This window comes from Micromys minutus, assembly GCF_963924665.1.
Source record: "Micromys minutus genome assembly, chromosome: 25".
Classification (NCBI taxonomy): Eukaryota; Metazoa; Chordata; class Mammalia; order Rodentia; family Muridae; genus Micromys; species Micromys minutus.
This window is the reverse complement of record NC_137960.1, coordinates 24,916,630-24,936,984: the sequence shown is the minus strand read 5'-3', so window position 1 is coordinate 24,936,984 and position 20,355 is coordinate 24,916,630. Positions and strand designations below refer to the sequence as shown.

Here is a 20,355-nt window from a genome sequence, read left to right as displayed (position 1 = left end):
ATTGTGCCTCATTCTGAGCTCCAAGCTGTCGCCTCCTTTCTGGCCGAAGAATCATCTTAAGCATCACTGTTGCACAAATGCACTACCAGTGAGTTCTCTCTGTTTTTGTATGTCTGAGAAAGTCACGGCACCTTGATTTTCGGGAGATATTTTTAGTATATAAGAAAGAAACTAGCTGGGAGATGTTTTCCCTATTTGACACTTTCAGGAGAATTAACTCCATCATTCTGTCTTACACGGAATAGGGAGTTTGGGCTTATTGTATCTTTATTTTTCTACGTGTGATCCACCTGCATTCCTCGTGTGCTCTTCAGGTCTCTGGTCAGCATGGTTTTCAGTGGTTTGATTGCGACATCGTTTGTGTTCCTTCGTGATTGTTCTACTTAAAAACGGATGCATGTCTTAGAGCTGAGCATTCACAGTGTTCACCAAATTCGGTGACAGTATGACCGTGATTTAATTTTCTTCCTGCCTTCCACCCTCTTCCTGAAAGCCTAACCATGCGTCTGTTCACAGACAGTATTTGTCCTGACACTCCTGAACCTTCTTCATGTATTTCATGACCTTCCTGCTTCGCTACTGGATCAGTTTAAGCTCCATCGCTTCCCTGTCATGTGTTTTCCTCCACAGCATCTGACTTCCTGTCAACTCCTCCTGCATGGTTTTGTTTTAAATGACTGACTGACTGACTGATTGATTGATTGATTGATTTTTTTTGAGTCAGGGCTTCTCTGGGTACCATTGGCTGTCCTGCAACTTGCTTTGTAGACCACGCTGGCCTTGAACTCAGAGATCTGCCTGCCTCTGCCTCCCTGGTGCTTGGATTAAAGGTGTGTGCTGCTTCCTGGCTCTGTATGGTTTTTAAATTTCAGTTAGCAAAATGCAAACACACACACAAACAATCTCCAGACAATTACTCTTTTCTTACAGTCTCATCCCTGTTTTCATGTTAACACAATTCCCCTTTCAATCCTGAATGTAAGGGTCATAGACACATCTGCCATTTGAACACCAGCTGCTGACTTCTTTTGTCATGTCTGTCATTTCTGGGTCTCTGTAGGCTGAGTTGGGGAATGGCCTCCTGACACTCCATGGCTATGGAATTTTAATTTTAGTCCCTGGTTATACATCCTTAATTTTGTAATGCTGAGCCCTGCACAACTCTTTCATGTCAGAGGTACAGAATCCTTTACTGTGGGGCTACTTCCTAGGTGATCTTTCTGGAAATTTCATATGTAGGCATTCTGGCCAGACGCTGAGGCACATTCATTTTATGTTTTCTGGTAAAAATAATTTCTGAGAATGTTTCTCTAGTTGCTCTTGTGCAGTGGACTTTAGCCAGGCTCCTAGAAACATGGTTTCCGCTCAGCCTGCTCCTCAGGACCATTGTCGCACATTCCAAAGATGGCTGTCTACGCTGGTCTGTTCTTCATTTAACCAGACAGCCTAGATAGACCTGGCTGTTCGCAGCTCTCGCTCAGGAGCTTCCACAGAGGCCCAGCTGCCCGGCTAGCAAGGCCCGCTCGGCTCCCTTGTCCGTTCTTCTGGACCTCGATGTTTCTTCTCCTTGTATGTTAGTCTAAAAGCTGCCTCCTACTGGGAAGCCGAGAAGATGCCTGCAGCCATTTATTTCCCGTTAGCTGGGATTGCAGGACTATGCTGCTCTATGTCCAGATTTCTGAAGACTGTTGCCACAGATATGTTGTGTGTTTGAGGAAGGGCAGACATCACCATTAGAGTTCATAGTTCACAGACACAGATATATGACTTGAGATTTGACATAGAAAGAAAAAAAATTGAGTACACACTCATAAAGTAGTATATAGTAGGAAATATTTAATCTCAGACGGGGATTCTATGCCAACTTTGACCATTCAGTTCCCAGATAAGACACACAATACAACCTTTATATTTACAATAAGCCTGAATCAGCACAAAAGCTGGGCAGGTATCTATCCTCTATGCTATTATGTCTATTTCTCTATCAGTAAACCCACAATATGACTTGCCGTGTTCCATTTGGGCTGCTCTTAATTTGGATTGGCCAGCTGTCTTAGCTGTGATCTTATGATTCTTACCCCATGGCATCGTCTCCTCTCTCCACCTTCCTCTCTCTCTTCCTCCCCATACCTGAAGCCTGGGAACCTCAGACCCCGCCTATCTCAATTCTGCCCAGCCATAGATTGTAGGCATCTTTATTCACCAATCAGGAGTAACTTGGGTACTTGGGCTCCAGGACTCTAGTCTCCAGGAACCAGTGTTTAGCATTAGAATACAAGCAGCAAGGGACCAACCCCCAACCAAGTCTGCTTTCTCGGGAACTGGTCAAACAAACAAACAAAGACCCAGTACCAACACCAGCACAAGTCCGAAACATCTAACACATTTGAAAAGATTATCGTTTTCCTTTTCAGAAAGAATCCTTAACCCAGCATTCCCAGCCTTTGGTATGTAAACACGTAGGCTTCTTCTATAGTCGGCAAAGACAGTAAATTAACTGATTAACATATTCACTTGGCATCTTTATTGCAATTAGCTTCTTTCTGTTAGGCAAAAGAAGGGAATTTAAATAAAAGAATTCTTTGAGCTAAGGCTTGGAGCGGCTCATCAGACCAACAGTTTCATAGATAAATGCCTAAGAGGTTACTGTCTTTAAAATAACCAAGACAGAGTCTACAGAGAGAATGAAGATGCTTACATCTGGCTTAACATCTTTGTTTAACCCTGAAGCCTTTGGAAGGAAAGAGATAGAAACGCTTTAAGCAACAGCTCTGCATGGAAAACACAAACCTTCCTTACAAACTGCTTCTTACAGGAATCTTCACGTCCCCCTCTTTCCCATCGGCCAGATTACAGTGCAAATGTTAGAGTTCCTGGTTAACAGCCTACAAGGGCAATCACCAAAGGTTGTCAACTTTAACAATAGCAAGAAAAGACCCATGGAGGCTCAGAGAGTGAACCATCACCAAAGAGCAGACATGGGCTGGACCCAGGCCCTCTCCACATTTGTAGCAGATGTTCAGCTTGGTCTTTATGTGCATTCGCTGACACTGGAGTGGGGGCTGTCTCTGACTCTGTTGCCTGCCACTGGATCCCCTTCCCCTGGCTGGACTGCTTGGCTGGGCCTCAGTGGGAGAGGGTGTGCACTTAGCCCTGCTTTCACTGGATGTCCCAAGGTGGGGTGACACTGAAGCAGAGCTTCCCTTTCTCCGAGAAGGCAGGTAGTGGGGGAGGGGCGGTAAAGGTGGGACCAGGAGGAAATGGCAAGGGAGCTTCTGATCAGGATGTAAGCAGGATTTACAAGAGGGGCCACAGTAGCCACTGCTACAGAGACACTCCTTTAAAGTGTAAGTTCCACAAAGTAGCTTTTGCTTTGACTTCCATATTAATAAAATTAGAATAAACAATCATGTTCACCAAGAGTGTTGTTTCAAGGCGAAGAAGTCACAGGGTTGCCACCATAAACACCTAGAGCCAGTCACAGTGTGACAAGGGCTTTAAACATAAGACAAATTATCTGGAATTCTGCAGGCTAAGGAGAGCAGTGCAGGTGCTCCAGACACCGAGACTGAGTAGACTGGGGGTGGGGGTGGGCTTGGGTGGGGTGGGCTAGGAGGGAGGGAGAAGTAAGGAAGGTCAGTGGTAAAATACACATTATCATTTCATCGAATGCTTAAGCCTAAAGGCTTGTAAAACACCTGCCTCCTTCTCCCTCACAGGCCCTCAGCTCAGCCTGAGGTGGTGGTATGTAATCCCAGAACTCTCAAGGCGGGGAGAAAACCAGTTCATAATGAGCAAGTTCAGGATCAGGATGGGTTCTAGGAGATATTGACTGACAAAAAACAACCTATCTGTTGGATGGATACAGTGTTCCACAGTTTGGTTAATGTTCAAAACCTGGGTGAGATCTTCTCTACAAATCAAATGCCACCGGACTGCGGACTGCGTGTCTGGAGGGCTCACTGTGGAAGGGAGCTGTAAACAATGCAGGGCCTGTAGGGGGTGATTTGCAAAGTCCGCTGGACCTGGACTTTGTGTGACAGATGATTTCTGTCCCTTGTGTTCTCTGCACACATTGCCCGCTTTTGATAACACTAATGCATCACAAAAGTGAGATGCAACCACATGGATTTAATATCAAGAGAACAATGAATCATGCGCTCTTCTTCAACAACCTCCTTTTTTTTTTTTTTTAACAGCTAGGAAAATTAAACTGTCGCCAAATCAGACAACACCCCTGAAGGCTGCAGTTGGATCAAATGCAATCTAGTTTTCATTGACTAACTCACTTCCTCAGTGTTAGCTTCACAAGCATGAACTACCTTGCCTGTTCAACAGTCATTTCTTAGATCTCTGGGCTGCAGAAGTGAGTGGAGATTTCAGCGCTTAGCTTGCTTCTTTGAGCAGCTTTCCATGATGGAATTACTTTATTGGTAAAAACATCTCTCCCTTTAGCAGTTTCTAAGTGCTTTGCCCCAGAATCTTCTCAGCCCACAGATTCTCCAAGCAACGTCCCATCTTTCCAGACTCACCGCTCACATGCCAGTGCTGTCCCAGTGTCCCCATCAGTTGTGAGGGATGCATGAGCTTTCCACGGGAGTACTGCAAACTCATGGCCCCAAACAGAATTCATCTCCTCCTCCAACCATTCACCATCTCAATTAAGACCATTATCTAGTTTCTGTCCAAGCATAAAGACTACCTAGTATCTGACTTTTCCTCATGCTGGAGCCCACACTCCCCAACTAACCAGTACCTGAGGCTTTTCATTTTATTTTAAAACATATCTCTAATCCATTGAGCGCTCTGCTACCACTGGTCTAGCCTAGGCTACTACCATCTCTTTTATAAATGACATTGCCCTTCATTCCAGCCTTGCTACTAGTTTATTATCCACAGTGAACCAGGGTGATTTTCCTTTGGAGAAAGGAAATCACAGCTCTGAGATTAGAAGTTGGTGTTTATCACACACACACACACACACACACACACACACACACACACACAGAGATTGCATGAGTACGGGCAGGTACATATGCACACACATGTCCGTGTATCATTTGTAGTATTCTCTCTAAATATCTATTATGATAACCAGCCCTGAGAAGTCTCGCCACGACTGCTCTCTCTCACCTGCAGGTGTTCACACAACTGTGCAGCCCCCCACACACTCACATTGTGTCAGGACTGGTCTGTACAATTAGCAGAATGTACAGGTAACGGTGTGCAACTTCTGAGGTTATGTCCTAAATGACTTCTGTCTGCCTTGTTCTCCTGGATGCCCAGTTCCGGGGAGAGCTGGTGACCCCAGGGACAAGCCTGTGGCCCTGTGGAGAGTCCTCTGTGAAGAGGTGGTGCCTCCTACCAACCGACAATTGTATCTCACTAGTGAGTCCTCAGAATTGGATTCTCTAGTCCAAGTCACATCTAATGACAGCAGCCCTAGATGACACAGGATTTCAGCCTCACTAGTCTCCAAGGTGCTCGGCTAAACTGCTCTGAATCTCCACTTCACAGGAGCGTGAGAATAAAGGGCCCTTCACTCAAGCCCCTCTTCAGTAATTTGCCTGAGCTCTGTGTGTGTGTGCGTGTGTGTTGCATCTAGACTTTACATATATAAACAAATGGTCTTGCTGTGTCCATCCAGTGTTCTACAACTTCCTTAATGCTCATCACTGTTTGGAGATTTATTGGTTTGACTCCTATCTCTGTATTATCTACTTATACACCTATAACAGAAATTCATTGTATGAATACAGTACTACTTATCCACTATAAACAACCCAACACATTTTTCTCACTGTAAATACAAAAGGCCAAGAGAGATGACAGTACGATCGAATGCTTCAAGCTTCTGGTATTTATCCTTATGGAGCTATGTGCTTTATAACTTATTCCTTAGGCATCTGGAACTTGCTTCCCTGATAACAGAACACACTGTTTATTAAATAGTCTGCTCTCCTGCCTCTGATTCATAAAACTAATTCTATCACATGCCAGGTTTATATTGGCACAGGGTTTCTCTAACCTGATGCAATAATCTTTCCCACACTAACATGTCAACTGTTTAGATGATAGTGACTAGCATGTTCTTCAGGTAAGCCGCTTATTTTAATTCCTGAGTGATAAAAAGCTAAATACACACTCAAGTACAGTCAGTGAAACAGTAGCAAAATCATTGGTCCCAGGGTCTTGGACTTGGTAGTTCTCAGCTCTCCCAGAAAGCAACACTGTAGCTCTCTGGCCAGGCATTTAAACACAACTGCCTCCCTGTCTCCGAGCTGCTCCTGCTCCGGATGCTGAAAAGATTCGATGAAAACGTATGGGAGGCATTTCTGGCCTAGGAGTTTCTTCTTAGAATTGGGAGTCTAAGGTTATATCACACATGACTAATAAAATTCCCAATTATCTCTCTGAATATCACAAGAGCAAAATGGACTTGTTCCATTCCAGACAATGAGGGGCAAAGAGTGTCAGCTCAACACTGATGTTGGCTGAGCTGTGGAGTTGTGACGGGGACGGACGTAGGCCATCGTTTCATGGTGCACCACAGAAACAACTCACTCTTTCTTGCTGACTATGCTTCTTGGTACCTGCCCAAAATAGTGAAGATTTATGTTCACACGGAAACCAGCACACAGTATTTTACTAACTGTTACAGTTAGGTCTAATGGCCTACTTGACACAATCTAGGGTATCTGGGAAACACGTCTCGGAGATGGCTGGTCTAGAGCAGGCTGGCCTGAGGTGTGTCTGCCAGGGAGTTTCTAGTGGAGCCGGGTGAGGTGGGAAGACCTGACATGTTTGTGGCGGAACCTCTCCCAAGCTTTGGGCCCAGGAGTGTGTAAGAGCAAGAAAGAGAGGTAGGTCCTGAAGCAAGCATGAGGTCGCTACTCTCTGCTCTGGCTGTGGACGTCATGTGACCTTCTGCTTCCTCAAAACGATGGTCTATGACTGGAATTGTGATGAACCCTTTCTGCCCGAGCTGTGGTGCTAAGGTGTTCTATCACAGCAGGAGAAAGGGGACAGAAAAAACCGTGGAATATTCATGCGACACACTACTTATTGTTTGGTGCTAAAGAGAAAAAACTCAAACCAAACCAACCAACCAAACAGAACCCCACACTGTCTCCCCATCCCCAACTCTGTTTTTTGAAACATTACACAACTTCAGTTGGCATTTCTTAACATTTTTGGTTTATTGACCAAAATGATGAACCTGATGAAATGTAGGCTTCATTAGCTTAGTTTCCTGAGAAAAAAATCTAAGCAATTTGCATATAAAACTTTTATGCATAATTTCTTTCACTGCAGTGGCAATTAATTTCCTCCATATTTGAAAAGTAAATGCTCAAGAAAGCTGAACTCTTTTCTCATTTTAAAACCAAAGTCATGAATATTTCCTGTCTGTTTAAAGAGGAAATAAATCACCTGGGCCGGGCAGTGGTAGAACACACCTTTAATCCCAGCACTAGGCAGGCAGAGGCAGGTGGATCTCTGTGAGTTCTAGTCCAGTTTGGTCTACAGAGTGAGTTCCAGGACAGCCAGGGCTACACAGGGAAACCCTGTCTCAAAAAGAACCAAACCAACTAACAAGCAAGAAAATAAATCATACAAAGTAATTTTAAGTATTTAATCTAATAAAATTATAAATGAAGAATCACTTCAAGACTGCTATCATTTGACTGGAGTAAAGAAAACAAACGTCCAGGTACGATGTGATAGCTCAGGAATGCCTGTACTGGGGGATTGAGACTGATGACCATGAGTTCAAGGCCATCCTGGGCTATGCAGTGGAACACTGTATCAAAACCAAATATACTATAAAACCCCAAACACACAGACAACAACATCACCCAAGGGCCTGGCTTTGGGACTTGGTACCTTGCACATCCTTCTTGGCACTGGGAGGTTGTGCGCCTTGATCTTTAGATGCAGCAACAGCTCAGGTGTTGACAACACACATCGAGGCCTGCTCTGCCCAGTGACAGGCTGGCACAGCGAACCTGAGGACTGTTACCCTGGGGGTTAGTCTTACCACTGTTCTGACGCCGGGTCACAAATGGGGAAATTACAAACCCACATCCCAACTTGAGGTTTTCTGTATGGGGTAATCCTCAGCACTCTGAGGCATTTCTCAACACCTGCAGACAGACTATCCCACAACTGATTCTCCACAGAGGCACTTCCTCCAGCTGTGGGAATCCACTCGCTTGTCCCTGTCTAATTATCAATTTGGGAGACAACTCAGCTCCAGGGCTTATCATCTTCCTGTCAGACCAGTAATAATGGCCGTGAGGACAAATGAGAGGACCACACTCATTGCTGGAGCCCCCAACTCCCAGCTGACTCCAGCCAGGAGTGAGAGCATTCCCGCACCCACCCCTCCTCTCACGAATACAAAATTCCCACCCAAAGCCTCAGAAAAGAACTTTATATTTTGATCCGCTCTGTGGATTAAAAGCTCCAGGCCCCTCGTTCTGAAGACTCGGACACTGTGCAATAGGCCGGACTTCATTTTGGCCGGTTAGCGGCCTCTTCAGAGCCAGCATGAACCGGAAGAGTAAAGCAATGTGCTGTTACGCTGGGCAGGGCTGCTTTCTCCCTGACAACCTAAATGTGTTGCTAAGAATGGAGAATGTGCCATCTGTGTGGAGTACCAAGATCTTCCTTACAGTCAAAAAAAAAAAAAAAAAAAAAAAAAAAAAAAAAAAAAAAAGTCTTTTCCCTCCCTAGTAGGTATTTTAGCAAAGAAATGGAATGTTTCTTCCAAGATGGTAGCCAGTCACATGAGAGCCCTTCCAGTTTCCTCCAGAACCCACACATTAGAGATTTTTGTTCGGTAGTTTTTTGTTTTGTTTTGTTTTTGCGTCAGCATGCATATCAACAGAAACACCAGGCTCTAACTGCTCAGAGCATTGGCGGACAGTTCATGAGAGTTTCTAATTCCCTCAGAACAGCCACCTGAAATCTGACACAAGCTTGCTTCTCCCCAAGCTAAGCCCACCCACACCCCATTGCCGGGTAGGGTTTACACCCTTTCCAATGTGGTATGACGGTTCTTCTGCACAATGTGAACAGCCAGGCTTCCCTCAGCCTTCAAGAGAGGGCTTCCTGATGGAACCTTAAGTCTAACCTTATATTTTGGTAAGGTTTCAAACGGAAACTCCTGTTTACCGAAAATGTCCAAGCTGTTGGACATGTCTTTCAAACAGAAAAATAAAAGGTGCCTTAGGAAGTAAGGCTCTGTAATCTGTCACCTTCATGCTAAACAGCTTCCTTACTTTCTCTTTTGTGGTCACACATCTTTTTAAAGCAAGGGTGAAAGATGTGTACTTGGTATGTGTCCTAAGTATGATATTTGTAGTTGATATGCAGTATATGTAGTTGATATGTGACATACGCAATACATGAGACATATACTCAATATGTGATGTGGGTACTCAATATGTGATATATACACTCAGTATGTGGCATGTGTGCTTGATATATGATATATGCTCTTTATATGCGACATGTATATTTAATATGTGATATATGCTCTCTGTACGTGACATGTGTGTTGATATGTGATATGTGCACTCTCTATATGACATGTGCACTGGAGATGGTAATAATAAGAAAGAACTCTAGCTGTACCTGAGTGGTTACTAAAAGTGCCATTCAATTCAACACATCTTTCCCCCTTAAACCCTTTCTATAAGTGACATGCGGTGGCTGTGATGGCTATGCTTCCATAGTCCTAGTACACAGGTGTCTGAGGCAGGGGGATCACTGAGGTCTAGATCAGCCTAAGCTATATAACAAGACCTGTCTCCAAAAAACAAGAAAGAGATAAAGAGCTAATCCTGGTTGTTGATGTGACTACATCTGGAATCCACTAAAACCTCCGCATGTAGGAATGCCTGTGGGAATGTTCTTGACTTCATGCTTTGAGGTCAGGTGGCAGCCCATATCAAAAAACATGGAACAAGGAAGCTTTTGCTTTTTGCCTGCTTGCTGTCATTCTTGCTGGCAAGTTCATCTACTCTGTTGCTGAGGCATGTCTTCAGTGGTGTTAGAGTTTACTTCCTCAGGACTCTAATGTAGACTGAAGACCAGCTGAGACGCCCAGGCTCATGGATTGAACAACTATTGAATTATTGGATTTCCCCCCTAGGACACTAATAAATACCGCCTTTGACTGTACATGCATTCATTCCGTCCTTCTGCTCTTTTAGGGAACCCTGACTGACACAGCTCTGATGACTCAGTTGTGAGAAGGTAAGTATCTTTCCCCCACTAGCTGCTGCTAGATAATGTTTTCTAGATATGACAGGGAGGCTGCAGCCACAATGTCAATATATGGCTCCCTAACCGAGTCCTATGTAATTCGAATAGCAGGTGACATGCCAGCGTGGACAGCAGAGACGTCACAGGCCCCAGCTCTAGATGAAGAGCTACAGGCAAGTAATAGCTACTGAGAGAGAGAATCAATGTTCTCCAGGGATGAGGCCCCTGAGGGGTTATCCAGCCCCAAATGGTCAATCCTCAACACGTGCATGTACTAGCTACACTAAATGGACTTCGTGTGTATGTGTGTGTGTGTGTGTGTGTGTGTGTGTGTGTGTGTGTGTGTGAGAGAGAGAGAGAGAGAAACAGTCATAATTAAAGACAAAGAGGGCATGAGTTTGATAGGAAGTTATGGGGACATGGAGGAGTTGGAGAGGAAAAAAGAAGGGGAGAGATTATGTCAATACAATACTAACATATAAAATTCGAATACACAGGCACACACATATTAAGATAAAAATAAAAATGATAGGACAGAAACCAAAATGAGGGGGAAAACTGGGCATATACCTAACCCTGAAACCCCCTCACAGATCCTAGCCTAAGAACTATAAATTCTTAGATATAATTAATTACTCACACCTGGGGCGGCCAAAGAGACGATTGTATATTCTATACAGGATTTCCATGGACTTTCATTATGAAAATTGCCCCAGATGATTTTTATGAGGCAGTCCTACCTTTTACTGGTTACAGAGATCACACAATTTCTACCACAATTCTCATGCACTGCCAAGTGAGTGGGCTGCATCTCTGGACAAAGAAACTGAAGGCAGGGACACCCTCGATTTTTCTCCATATTTTCTAGTTGGCCTCTCACTCTTCAGATAGAGAGGAAGTTGGGGTCTTGACCTACTCGAATCAGCTGACCTCACAGTTCTTAATATCACCTTCCTTTTCTCTCTGAAGTCTGACAGACTGAATGACAAACCTTAGCCACGTTCCATGTTAGAACTGCTTTCATCCTCAGCTTTCACTAACATGGAGGACCCCCGAAGGTTTTAAGCAGGTCCAAACAACATGCCATGAATGTTTCACTATTAGTCATTTACAGCTGAGGGTCTGGAGCTAGAAAGACTGCAATGAGAAGCTAGAGACATATGTCCTGGATGTAGGGGCATTGCTATCATTGCAAACCCCCTCGGATCAGCAGGGCTCTTTCGGCAAAGCAACTGCGTGCCTCTCTTACGGTCTTCACGTCACATGAGAAAGCAGGCTGTGAAGAAGAATGACTTTCCGAGGTTTACATACTCACAGCAGAGCTGGGCCACAAGTGTAGCTTGTACTTGTAACATTAAGCACTGAGAGAAGACAGGGGTAAGGGTTGGGGTACATGCATTTGCACCCCGGCTCAAAGATATCTCTTGTTGTGACGGCTCCTGTGGAGGCAATCTAAGGCTTCACTCAGTTATCAGAAGTATGTCTGACATGACACAAGAAAAGTGAAGAATGTGTGAGACTGCTTTTGATAGATTAGTTAGATGTTTAAGATAATTTATGTGGGTTGGAGAGATGGCTCAGTGGTTAAGAGCACTGACTGCTCTTCCAGAGGTCTTGAGTTCAATTCCCCGTGACCACATGGTGGCTCACAACCATCTGTAATGGGATCTGATGCCCTCTTCTGGTGTGTCTGAAGACAGCTACAGTGTAGTCATACACATACAATAAATAAATAAATCTTTAAAATATAATCTAGGTTTTACACCAGCTATTATATAATCACAATTAGAAGGTCTTTCAAAGGGTATCGTTTATGAAATTGTGAGGCAGCATCTTTAAACTTGTAATTTACATAATGCATCACTTTAGTCTATATATTTTAAAACTGAAAGCCAGTTCACCTTGAGACACCGAATGTGACCCAGCAATAAAGACAAAGTGGCATGAGTGACAGTGAGAATGTTTGTTAATGGCGACTAATCTTTCTTTACTGAATGTCAGGAAAAGTTTCTAATATACTATCCTGACCTAAGGCAATACTAATTTTGCAGTGCAAAGTAAGAGGCTGAGGCTGTAGCTCAGCGGAAGGGTGTTTGCTTAGCTCTTACAGAGCTCTGGGTTCAATTTCACCCATCACATGCGTGTACACACACACACACACACACACACACACACACACACACACACACACGGCAGGAGCATGAAATATGAAGATGTACAATTGGATGAGAGCAAGAATACTGAGCTGCATTAAATCAAATGCTGCTGTGCTTCTATTTGTTAATAACTAATATAAGCTGTGGGTTTTTAAAAAGACATGTATTTATTGTCTATACGTGCCTGTGGATGCAGATGGGTGTGCACCGAGGCTTATATGTGGGGTTCAGAAGCAAACTGTGGGGGTTGGCTCTCTCTGTCTACTATGAGGGTCCTATGAATCAAACTCAGCTCATCAGACACGTGGCAAGTGCTTTTGCCTACTGAGCCATCATGCCGACTCCAGGAGGGGTTTTTTTGTTTTTGTTTTTTAAGGGCAAAAATTAGTAGAAATTTGGGGAGCACCTTTTAAAGAGTTGGTATCCTGAGACAGGGCATCAATCAGTAGCAATGTACTCGTTTAGCACGTTCAAACCCTGGGCTTAATTCCAACAAAAAATGCACACACATAAAAATCTGCATGCTTTCATTTGTAAAATTATTTTTGAAGTGTGTGTGTGTGTGTGTGTGTGTGTGTGAGAGAGAGAGAGAGAGAGAGAGAGAGAGAGAGCATGCGCACACAAACATGAGATATGAGTGTTGTGTCTGAGGAATCCGGAAGACAGTGTCTGATCTCCTGGAGCTGGAGTTACAGGCAGCTGGGAGCCACCTCCTGTGGATGCTGGGAAGTGAACTCAGGTCCTCTGCCAGAGGAACACATGCTCGTAACTGCTGAGCCATCTCTCCAGCCCTGCTTTCTTTCTTTCTTTCTTTCTTTCTTTCTTTCTTTCTTTCTTTCTTTCTTTCTTTCTTTCTTTTTTTGGTACAAATAATTGTTTTTAACCTCTTGTGGAGTATGTGGATAACCCATTAACATCCATGATTTCAGATAAAGTCAGTTTTACCCTGCACAACTGTATCACTATTACATCACTAGGGTTCTTCCAGATGGACAGATATATAATATACATACATACATATATGTGCTTGTGTGTGACATCAAGACCATATTGGAGGAATAGAAATATGCCTGCTTCAGAGGGACTCTTGGAGAGAAAGGACTAGGGAATATTTCAGACCTCTGTCTCTTGGCCATGTGACAAGTTCTGCTATCTGGTGTACGCTGAAACTAGACCTTGACACACACAACTCCCCCTAGCGCCCCCCTCCACTCCCAGCTACATTCAGATTCCCCGGCAGCACAGGGGAAGGATTTCTGGTATGGCGCAAACTTCAACTGACAGATACAGAGGACTCTGGGGGCTTGCATGATCCAGTTAGGACTCTGGGGGCTTGCATGATCCAGTTTGGGCTTCTTCGGTTTTGGTGTTTTTGTGAATTTGCAAGATGCTCTTTTGATGCATGCCGTCTATGAATTAATGAGTATAGAGTTGCATTTAGAACAAGATCAAACTGAGGTTTACACCAAAAATTGTTAGCCCCTAAGCCAAGCTCTGTAAGTTGAAAATTTATGGTAGAAATGGTAGTTAAAGTTAGGAAACATGACCATAGGGAAGGAGGTGGGAGGCATCTTCAGGATGGGACATGGCCTGGGACTAGGGAGGTGCCCAAGAATCAATAGGGGTAACCTTAGCTATGACTCACTGAACTGGGGATACCGAATCTGAAGAGGCCACTGACTGCCTATATCCAGACAGAAACCCCAGTGGAGTGATAGAGACACCAACCCACCCACTAAACTTTCAACTCCAAATTTATCCTGTCTCCAACGTAATACCAGCATGGGGGTGGGAGCAGAGACTAAGGGAATGGCCAACCAATAACTGGCCCAACTTGAGACCCATCCCATGGACAAGCACCAACCACTAACACTACTAATGATACTGTTTTGCTTGCAGAAAGAAGTGTGTTGTTTGCTGAAAGGCTCCACCCAGCAGTTGACTCAGATAGATGCAGACACCCACAAACAGTGGATGGCGCTTGGGAACTCTTACCGGAGAATAGGAGAAAAGATTGTGGGTCCTGAATGGGACAGGAACTCCATAGAAAGACCAACAGAGTCAACTAACCTAGGCCCTTGGGGCTCTGAGTCTGAACCACCAACCAAAGAACATACACAGGGTGGACTTAGGCCTCCCTGCACACATGTAGCAGGTGTACAGCTTGGTCTTCATGTGGGTCCTGAACAACTGGAACAGGGCTGTCCCCAAAGCTCTGGCCTGTCTGTGGGACATGCTCTTCTAGCTGGGCTACTTCATCTGGCCTCAGTGGGAGAAGAAGCACCTTGCCTTGCAACCACTTGAAATGCCAGGATAGGAGGGATACCTAGGGGGACCCCCACCTGTCCAGAGGAGAGGGGACAGGGGAAGGATTGTGGGAAGGAGTAACGAGGAGGGGGCAGTGAGCAGGATGTAAAGTAAATAAGTAAAACAAAATTAAAGGAGAAAATAAGCAAAGTTTCACCCTATTGCCAGTCTGCAGCACAGAACGTTTACAAAGGACCCTGTCCTTCCTTCCCCAGAGCCTCTTCCCTATGTAATCCAGACATTTTGGTCTCCCCTCTCTTTCTTCTTCTCCATCTCTCCTGTATTCTCGCTTTCTCTCTTTCTCTCCCCACCCCCACCCCGTCTCCTCTCTCTCTTCTCATGGTGACATCCCCGACCTTTGTCCTTGGGGCCAGTGAACTTGTCCAAGAGCAGCTTCCCAATAAACCTGCATTTGATATAACCTGAGCTGGCTCGAACTGGCTCATTTCACCGGCAGAGAGATAACTTATCACCTGTTTCTAAACGTGAATGAACATCGGGGACCTATGGAGACTTTATGGACAAGCTGGTTTTTCTAGGTTAACTCTCTGAATTCACTGTCTTCCCTAATCATCCACTTTCCCTGACCTCCGGGAGAACCACGAGTGGGAACGTGGTTTGTAAATCAGTCAGGTGGGCTGCAGAGGTGGCCCAGCAGGTCCAGGTACTCACTGCCAAGCCAGACAACCTCAGTTCAATCCTAGGAAGTCACATGGTATAAGGACAGAACTGACCCCCCTGGAGTTGTCCTCTGACCTCCAAACACATGCCATGTCATTCATGTGCTCCCCCAATAAATAAATGTAATAAAACTATTTAAAAACAAATGTATGTATTGACTAAAAAAATCTGGAAACACCAAGGAGGGAAAAATTAATATATAAAAACGGATTTGCCAAAACTCACCATCAGAGGGCACAACTGTACTGCAATATGCAGCCCCCACGCTCCGCCAGGAAGCCGGCCTCTGGTGTGCCTAAGAGACAAAAGCCAGGTAAACTGTCAGGGCAAACTGATTCTAGACACATGTGCTGAATACCGCTAGCGTCTGAGTGTGTAAGTATCACTGATTCCTAATGCAAATAAATGGAACCCATAAAAGAAATTCCTAGCAGCCTAGGTTATTAGCAACAAGCACACCGCAAACAAACATATCCTCATATATAGATAAGTAGTCTCATACTAAACAAAATGAGAATCATACTGGCAAATAACTTTATTACTGACTTTTAAAAGCAACCCTGGTTAAGCATCATCTGCTCTAAACTTCCCTGCTGTCAGACCTCAGGTTGGTAGCTCTTTCATCATTTATGAGAACGAGATGCACTGTGCATTTTCGGTATTTGAGCGGGCTCTGGATCTCGCTGTTTGCTTTCCTTATGAAAATCTTGGACAGGCAACCTCAGTGCTTGAGCCCAGAGTATTAGAACGAAGCCACGGTCACACTTTTGTAGCATCTTCATAGGGCAGTGCTGCGGCCAGGAATCCAGACTGAAGGTCTCAGAATTAAGCTAGGCTTCAAGGAGAATACTGAATATATTTCTAAGTCCTTCCTTTGTACCTCTCTCCCAGTTCCCAAAAGTGTGACAGGAGGAAGGCGGGAAGGCACTAAATAAAACCCATCTATGTCACTTAGGATTCCAGGACAATGCACACAATAACTCGGCTGTAACACAGGACACACGAATCTCATTACCTCCCGCCTCCTTCCTCCTAAAGACATTGGGGAACATAAGGCTAACTGTGGTGTTTGGACTGAGAACCCCAGCCAGTCTTCCTCCCTTTCCAAATACTTATGTGACATTGCAATCTGTTTCTGAATCTTTGCTCTGTTCAGCCACCTGTCTGCTCGAACCTCGATAACCATGATGGGTCCACATCCCGTGTGTGTGTGTGTGTGTGTGTGTGTGTGTGTGTGCGCGCGCGCGCGTGTGTATACACATACATATATACATACTACTACTATGAACAGTACCTGGTCTACTGTAAGGGCTCAGGAAGTGTTAAGCATTTTGTTTTGAGACCATGCTACTCCCACGGGTTAGCATAGGGAAACTACCATCGGTATGATTTCAAGCCTTTGCATCCAAGAATCCTTGTGGTTTAAAACAGGGTCTTACTCTGTAGCCCTGGCTGGCCTGGAACTCACTGAGTAGACCAGGCTATCCTCAAACTCACAGAGATCTGTCTGCCTCTGGAATTACAGGTGTGTGCTCCTGTACCTGATGTAGCTTAGAATTCCATGTCTCTCCTTCTGAATCTCTATCTGTACACTAGAGAAGTATTGTACAGAGTCCTCACAAGAGTTGGCATCTGTTCCCATAAGTGCTTTCTGTGTTGTAGTGTAGTACCCAATGTTGAATGCATTCCCTGACCTTTCTTTTCTTTCCTTTGTGCACATCCGATGTGTCTCTATTGGCCCATTATTTTACTATCATTTCTATGTTGCTCTGTTTTCCTTGTGATCTAATCTGGGAATTGTTCATTAAGAACGTCTAGCCTCCTTAGATTTATTTATAGGTATATAAAACATACATTTAGTTTTTTCCAGTATGCAATTTTAGAGTCTCGTGTTTGTTTTTTATTTATTTATTTTCTCTTTGTCAATATGGAAGATTAAACCCAGGGCCTTGACCATGATGGGCAAGCAGTATAGTCTGAAATTTTATACATGTTCTGATTGCTGCTTTCTTCTTTAAACAGTTTACTTAGTAAACTAAAGCATGGTGACGCAGGCTTGCGGTCCCAGGAGACGGAGGCAGGAGGATTGCAAATTGCAGTTGACAATGTTGGCTTTTGTGACAACCTGGCTCCCTCTCTCCCCCTTGCTCTTTAAATGTCATTACTGCTGGGTAAGGGCTACTCCCCTCGTGTTAAATATTGATCCAGCGTTTGCCTCTCCTGATCGCCTTCAGGTCTGTACTCCTACCCAACACACTTAACTTTCCCCTGATTTTGGTAGGTCCAGTTCTTTTAAGTAATTATTCACTTAGTTTAGGGCTGTATTCTCTGACCCATGGGACAAGAATTTTTGATTGGTTCAACCACTGGAAATGCTGTGAAATAACAAAGCCTCATCAAACGATTGCTAAGTACATGACATCATTGCTAAGGCAATGACGGTGTGTAGAAGACATCTACTATGTTAAAGCAGACCCCCCCCACCCCCGTCATGAGCACTGTGGCTTTTTACGTCTCCTTCCCATCAGTTTAACTTAGGTGTTAGTTATCTACCTCAATGCTCACAGTGTGCAGTTCTGGCTTTTTTAGATGACCATTGGTGGTTTACAAAAAGCACGAGTTTATCCAATGTTTGTCCTCCGTTTTCCTCACCGCCCTGGGGAGGCCTCAGAGACTCAGACTCCACTCTGAGCATATAAACCCACATTTGTTTTCATCTTTATAGTGAATGGGCTCCACGCTAGCTGCCAATTCTGAAGTCAGAGTTTCTGCTTTTATTGCTTCAAGAAGCAGACTTCTTCCTGACGAGGGGGTCTTGAGAATTGAATTTTCTGAAGCCTGACATATTAGTTCCTAACATTAATCTTTCCTGAAGGACTCGTTAAAGACCTGAATGTTGCTTTTGGGGAGTCTGAGACCAGCCACCAAGTCTGGAGAACTTGCTTTGCCTGGCGTTGCCGGGATCTGCAACCACAGGTGTCACCTTTTGAGGGCGTCTGTCTGGCCTTCACCAGACTTGGCTGCCACCCCTTATACAGACTGCTATGGGACTGCTCTCTGGTTATGTTGAAGACAAAGCTTAGAATTCAGTTTCTTAGTCTCCTTCCTATGCTATAGCGTGAGGAGAGAAGAGAGGGAGTGTTACATTTACGGGCCACTCTTGCTACGCAGCGGCTTTTAGCATGAGCGTGTGAACAGGAGAACACAGAGTGGGAAGAAATCCCAGGCGGCATCACTCTCTTCAGTAGTTAGCAACGTTTTGCCGAACTAAGTTTATTTAGGCCCATCTAGTTTGCTTTCTTCTTCCCCAGTCAGTCCGTCTGTCCGTCAGTCTGTCTGACTCCCTCTCTCCCAGCTCCCCTCCTCTGTCTCTTTTTTGATGTTTATGAGATACAGTCCCATGTGGCCAAAGCTGGCCTGAACCTTGCTGTGTAGTCAACAATGATGCTGAACTCCGTACCCTCTCACCCTCTTCTCTACCCCTCAAGTGTGGGGGTGATAGTCGGGGAGTATTGTGCCTCATTTTCCCCAGAACACCTTAAAAGACATCGAACTATCAGAACACTCCACCTGAAAATACATCAGACCACATTTGCTGGGACACTGTAAAAACCAGAGGCCTCTAGGATTTTTACAAATTGTCCTTGGCTGCCATATATATATATATTGGACATCAGTACATAACATGATTTCTGTTAGGTGCTGGTGCACGTGGACTGACAAGCCAGCCACCTCTGTTTGTATAGTTTTATTGGAACACAGCTGAGCTCACTCACACCCACCGCTGGTCAGCCGACTCTCTCTAGACAGCAGATTTCAACAGCATCAGTGAGAGGGATGAGTAACTGCAACAGAAACCACGGGGTCTTAGAAAGCTAAACTGTCTGCAGTGCAGCCCCATAAGAAAGCCTTAGCTGGCCCGTGCTATAGAATAAAGTTTATGCTGTGTGCACGGGGTCTTAGAAAGCTAAACTGTCTGCAGTGCAGCCCCATAAGAAAGCCTTAGCTGGCCCGTGCTATAGAATAAAGTTTATGCTGTGTGGGCACAACTCTCCAGACCACTTCTGTAGTGGCACCGACAATCACAGCTAAAAATTATATTTAGAGGCAGGTTTTCACTGTTGCACAGGTCGAGCTCAGAGTCCTGGGCCCAAGCCATCGTCTTCCCCAGCCTCCGGACAGCCGTGACTCACAGCCGTCATTCCCCGGCTGGTATTGATGAAAGCGCTCGCGCGCGCGCGCACACACACATGTAAGTCCGTCGTTTTCCTTAAGATTTCCCATGAGAAACTTGCTGAGACTAACATAAACAAAACTGATTTGGTTCTGGCCGTTTCTCCTTGAAATATGGTAACAACACAGAGGAAAGACCACAAATCAAAAGCCTCCAGGAAACAGGTAATGGAAGCTCAACACCAGAGAATTACTGCTGCTCACCCCTTGCATCCGGTGATCCCCGAATGTGACTTATCCTCGCTGCATCTTTTCATTCCTGCGGGGTCACGATAAAGTAGTAAGCTTTTTAGTCTCCTTTTGTTCTAAAGCAGCAGGCATCTCAGATATCTGGCCGACATGAACATTTACAGAGCACCCTGGGAAGTCTGCTGCGAGCCGAGACTGGGAGAAAATGTATATCAGGACCTGGGAGATGGGCACGGGACTTCAGGGCTAGCCTAGCCTACCGGAGACTTTGCCTCAGAAAAACAGAAGCAAACCACCAAATAAAATAAAACATAAATTTGTTAGTTTGTTAGGAATGTGGAAGAATGAACGTTTTAGCCCCGGGACTGATTCTCAGCTCTTCAACCAAAACAAAACCTGAGCAAACCAACCAACCAACAACCCACCAACCAACCAACCAACCAACCAACCAACCAACCACCAACCCACCAACCAACCAACCAATCACCAACAAACAACCAAATAACTAACAAATAGT

General features: G+C 44.7%; 1 protein-coding gene across 1 annotated transcript in view; it reads right to left on the bottom strand.

Moving 5' to 3' along the window:
• The window catches only part of MCU (mitochondrial calcium uniporter), a gene marked incomplete at its 5' end in the record, with an annotated part of 148,275 nt that overhangs the window by 20,147 nt on the left and 107,773 nt on the right, over nucleotides 1-20,355 (bottom strand). Inside the window, one exon of the mRNA XM_080937877.1 lies at nucleotides 15,642-15,711. Within this exon, the coding sequence (XP_080794003.1) occupies nucleotides 15,642-15,711 (70 nt within the window). The remainder of the gene's footprint in view (nucleotides 1-15,641; nucleotides 15,712-20,355) is intronic.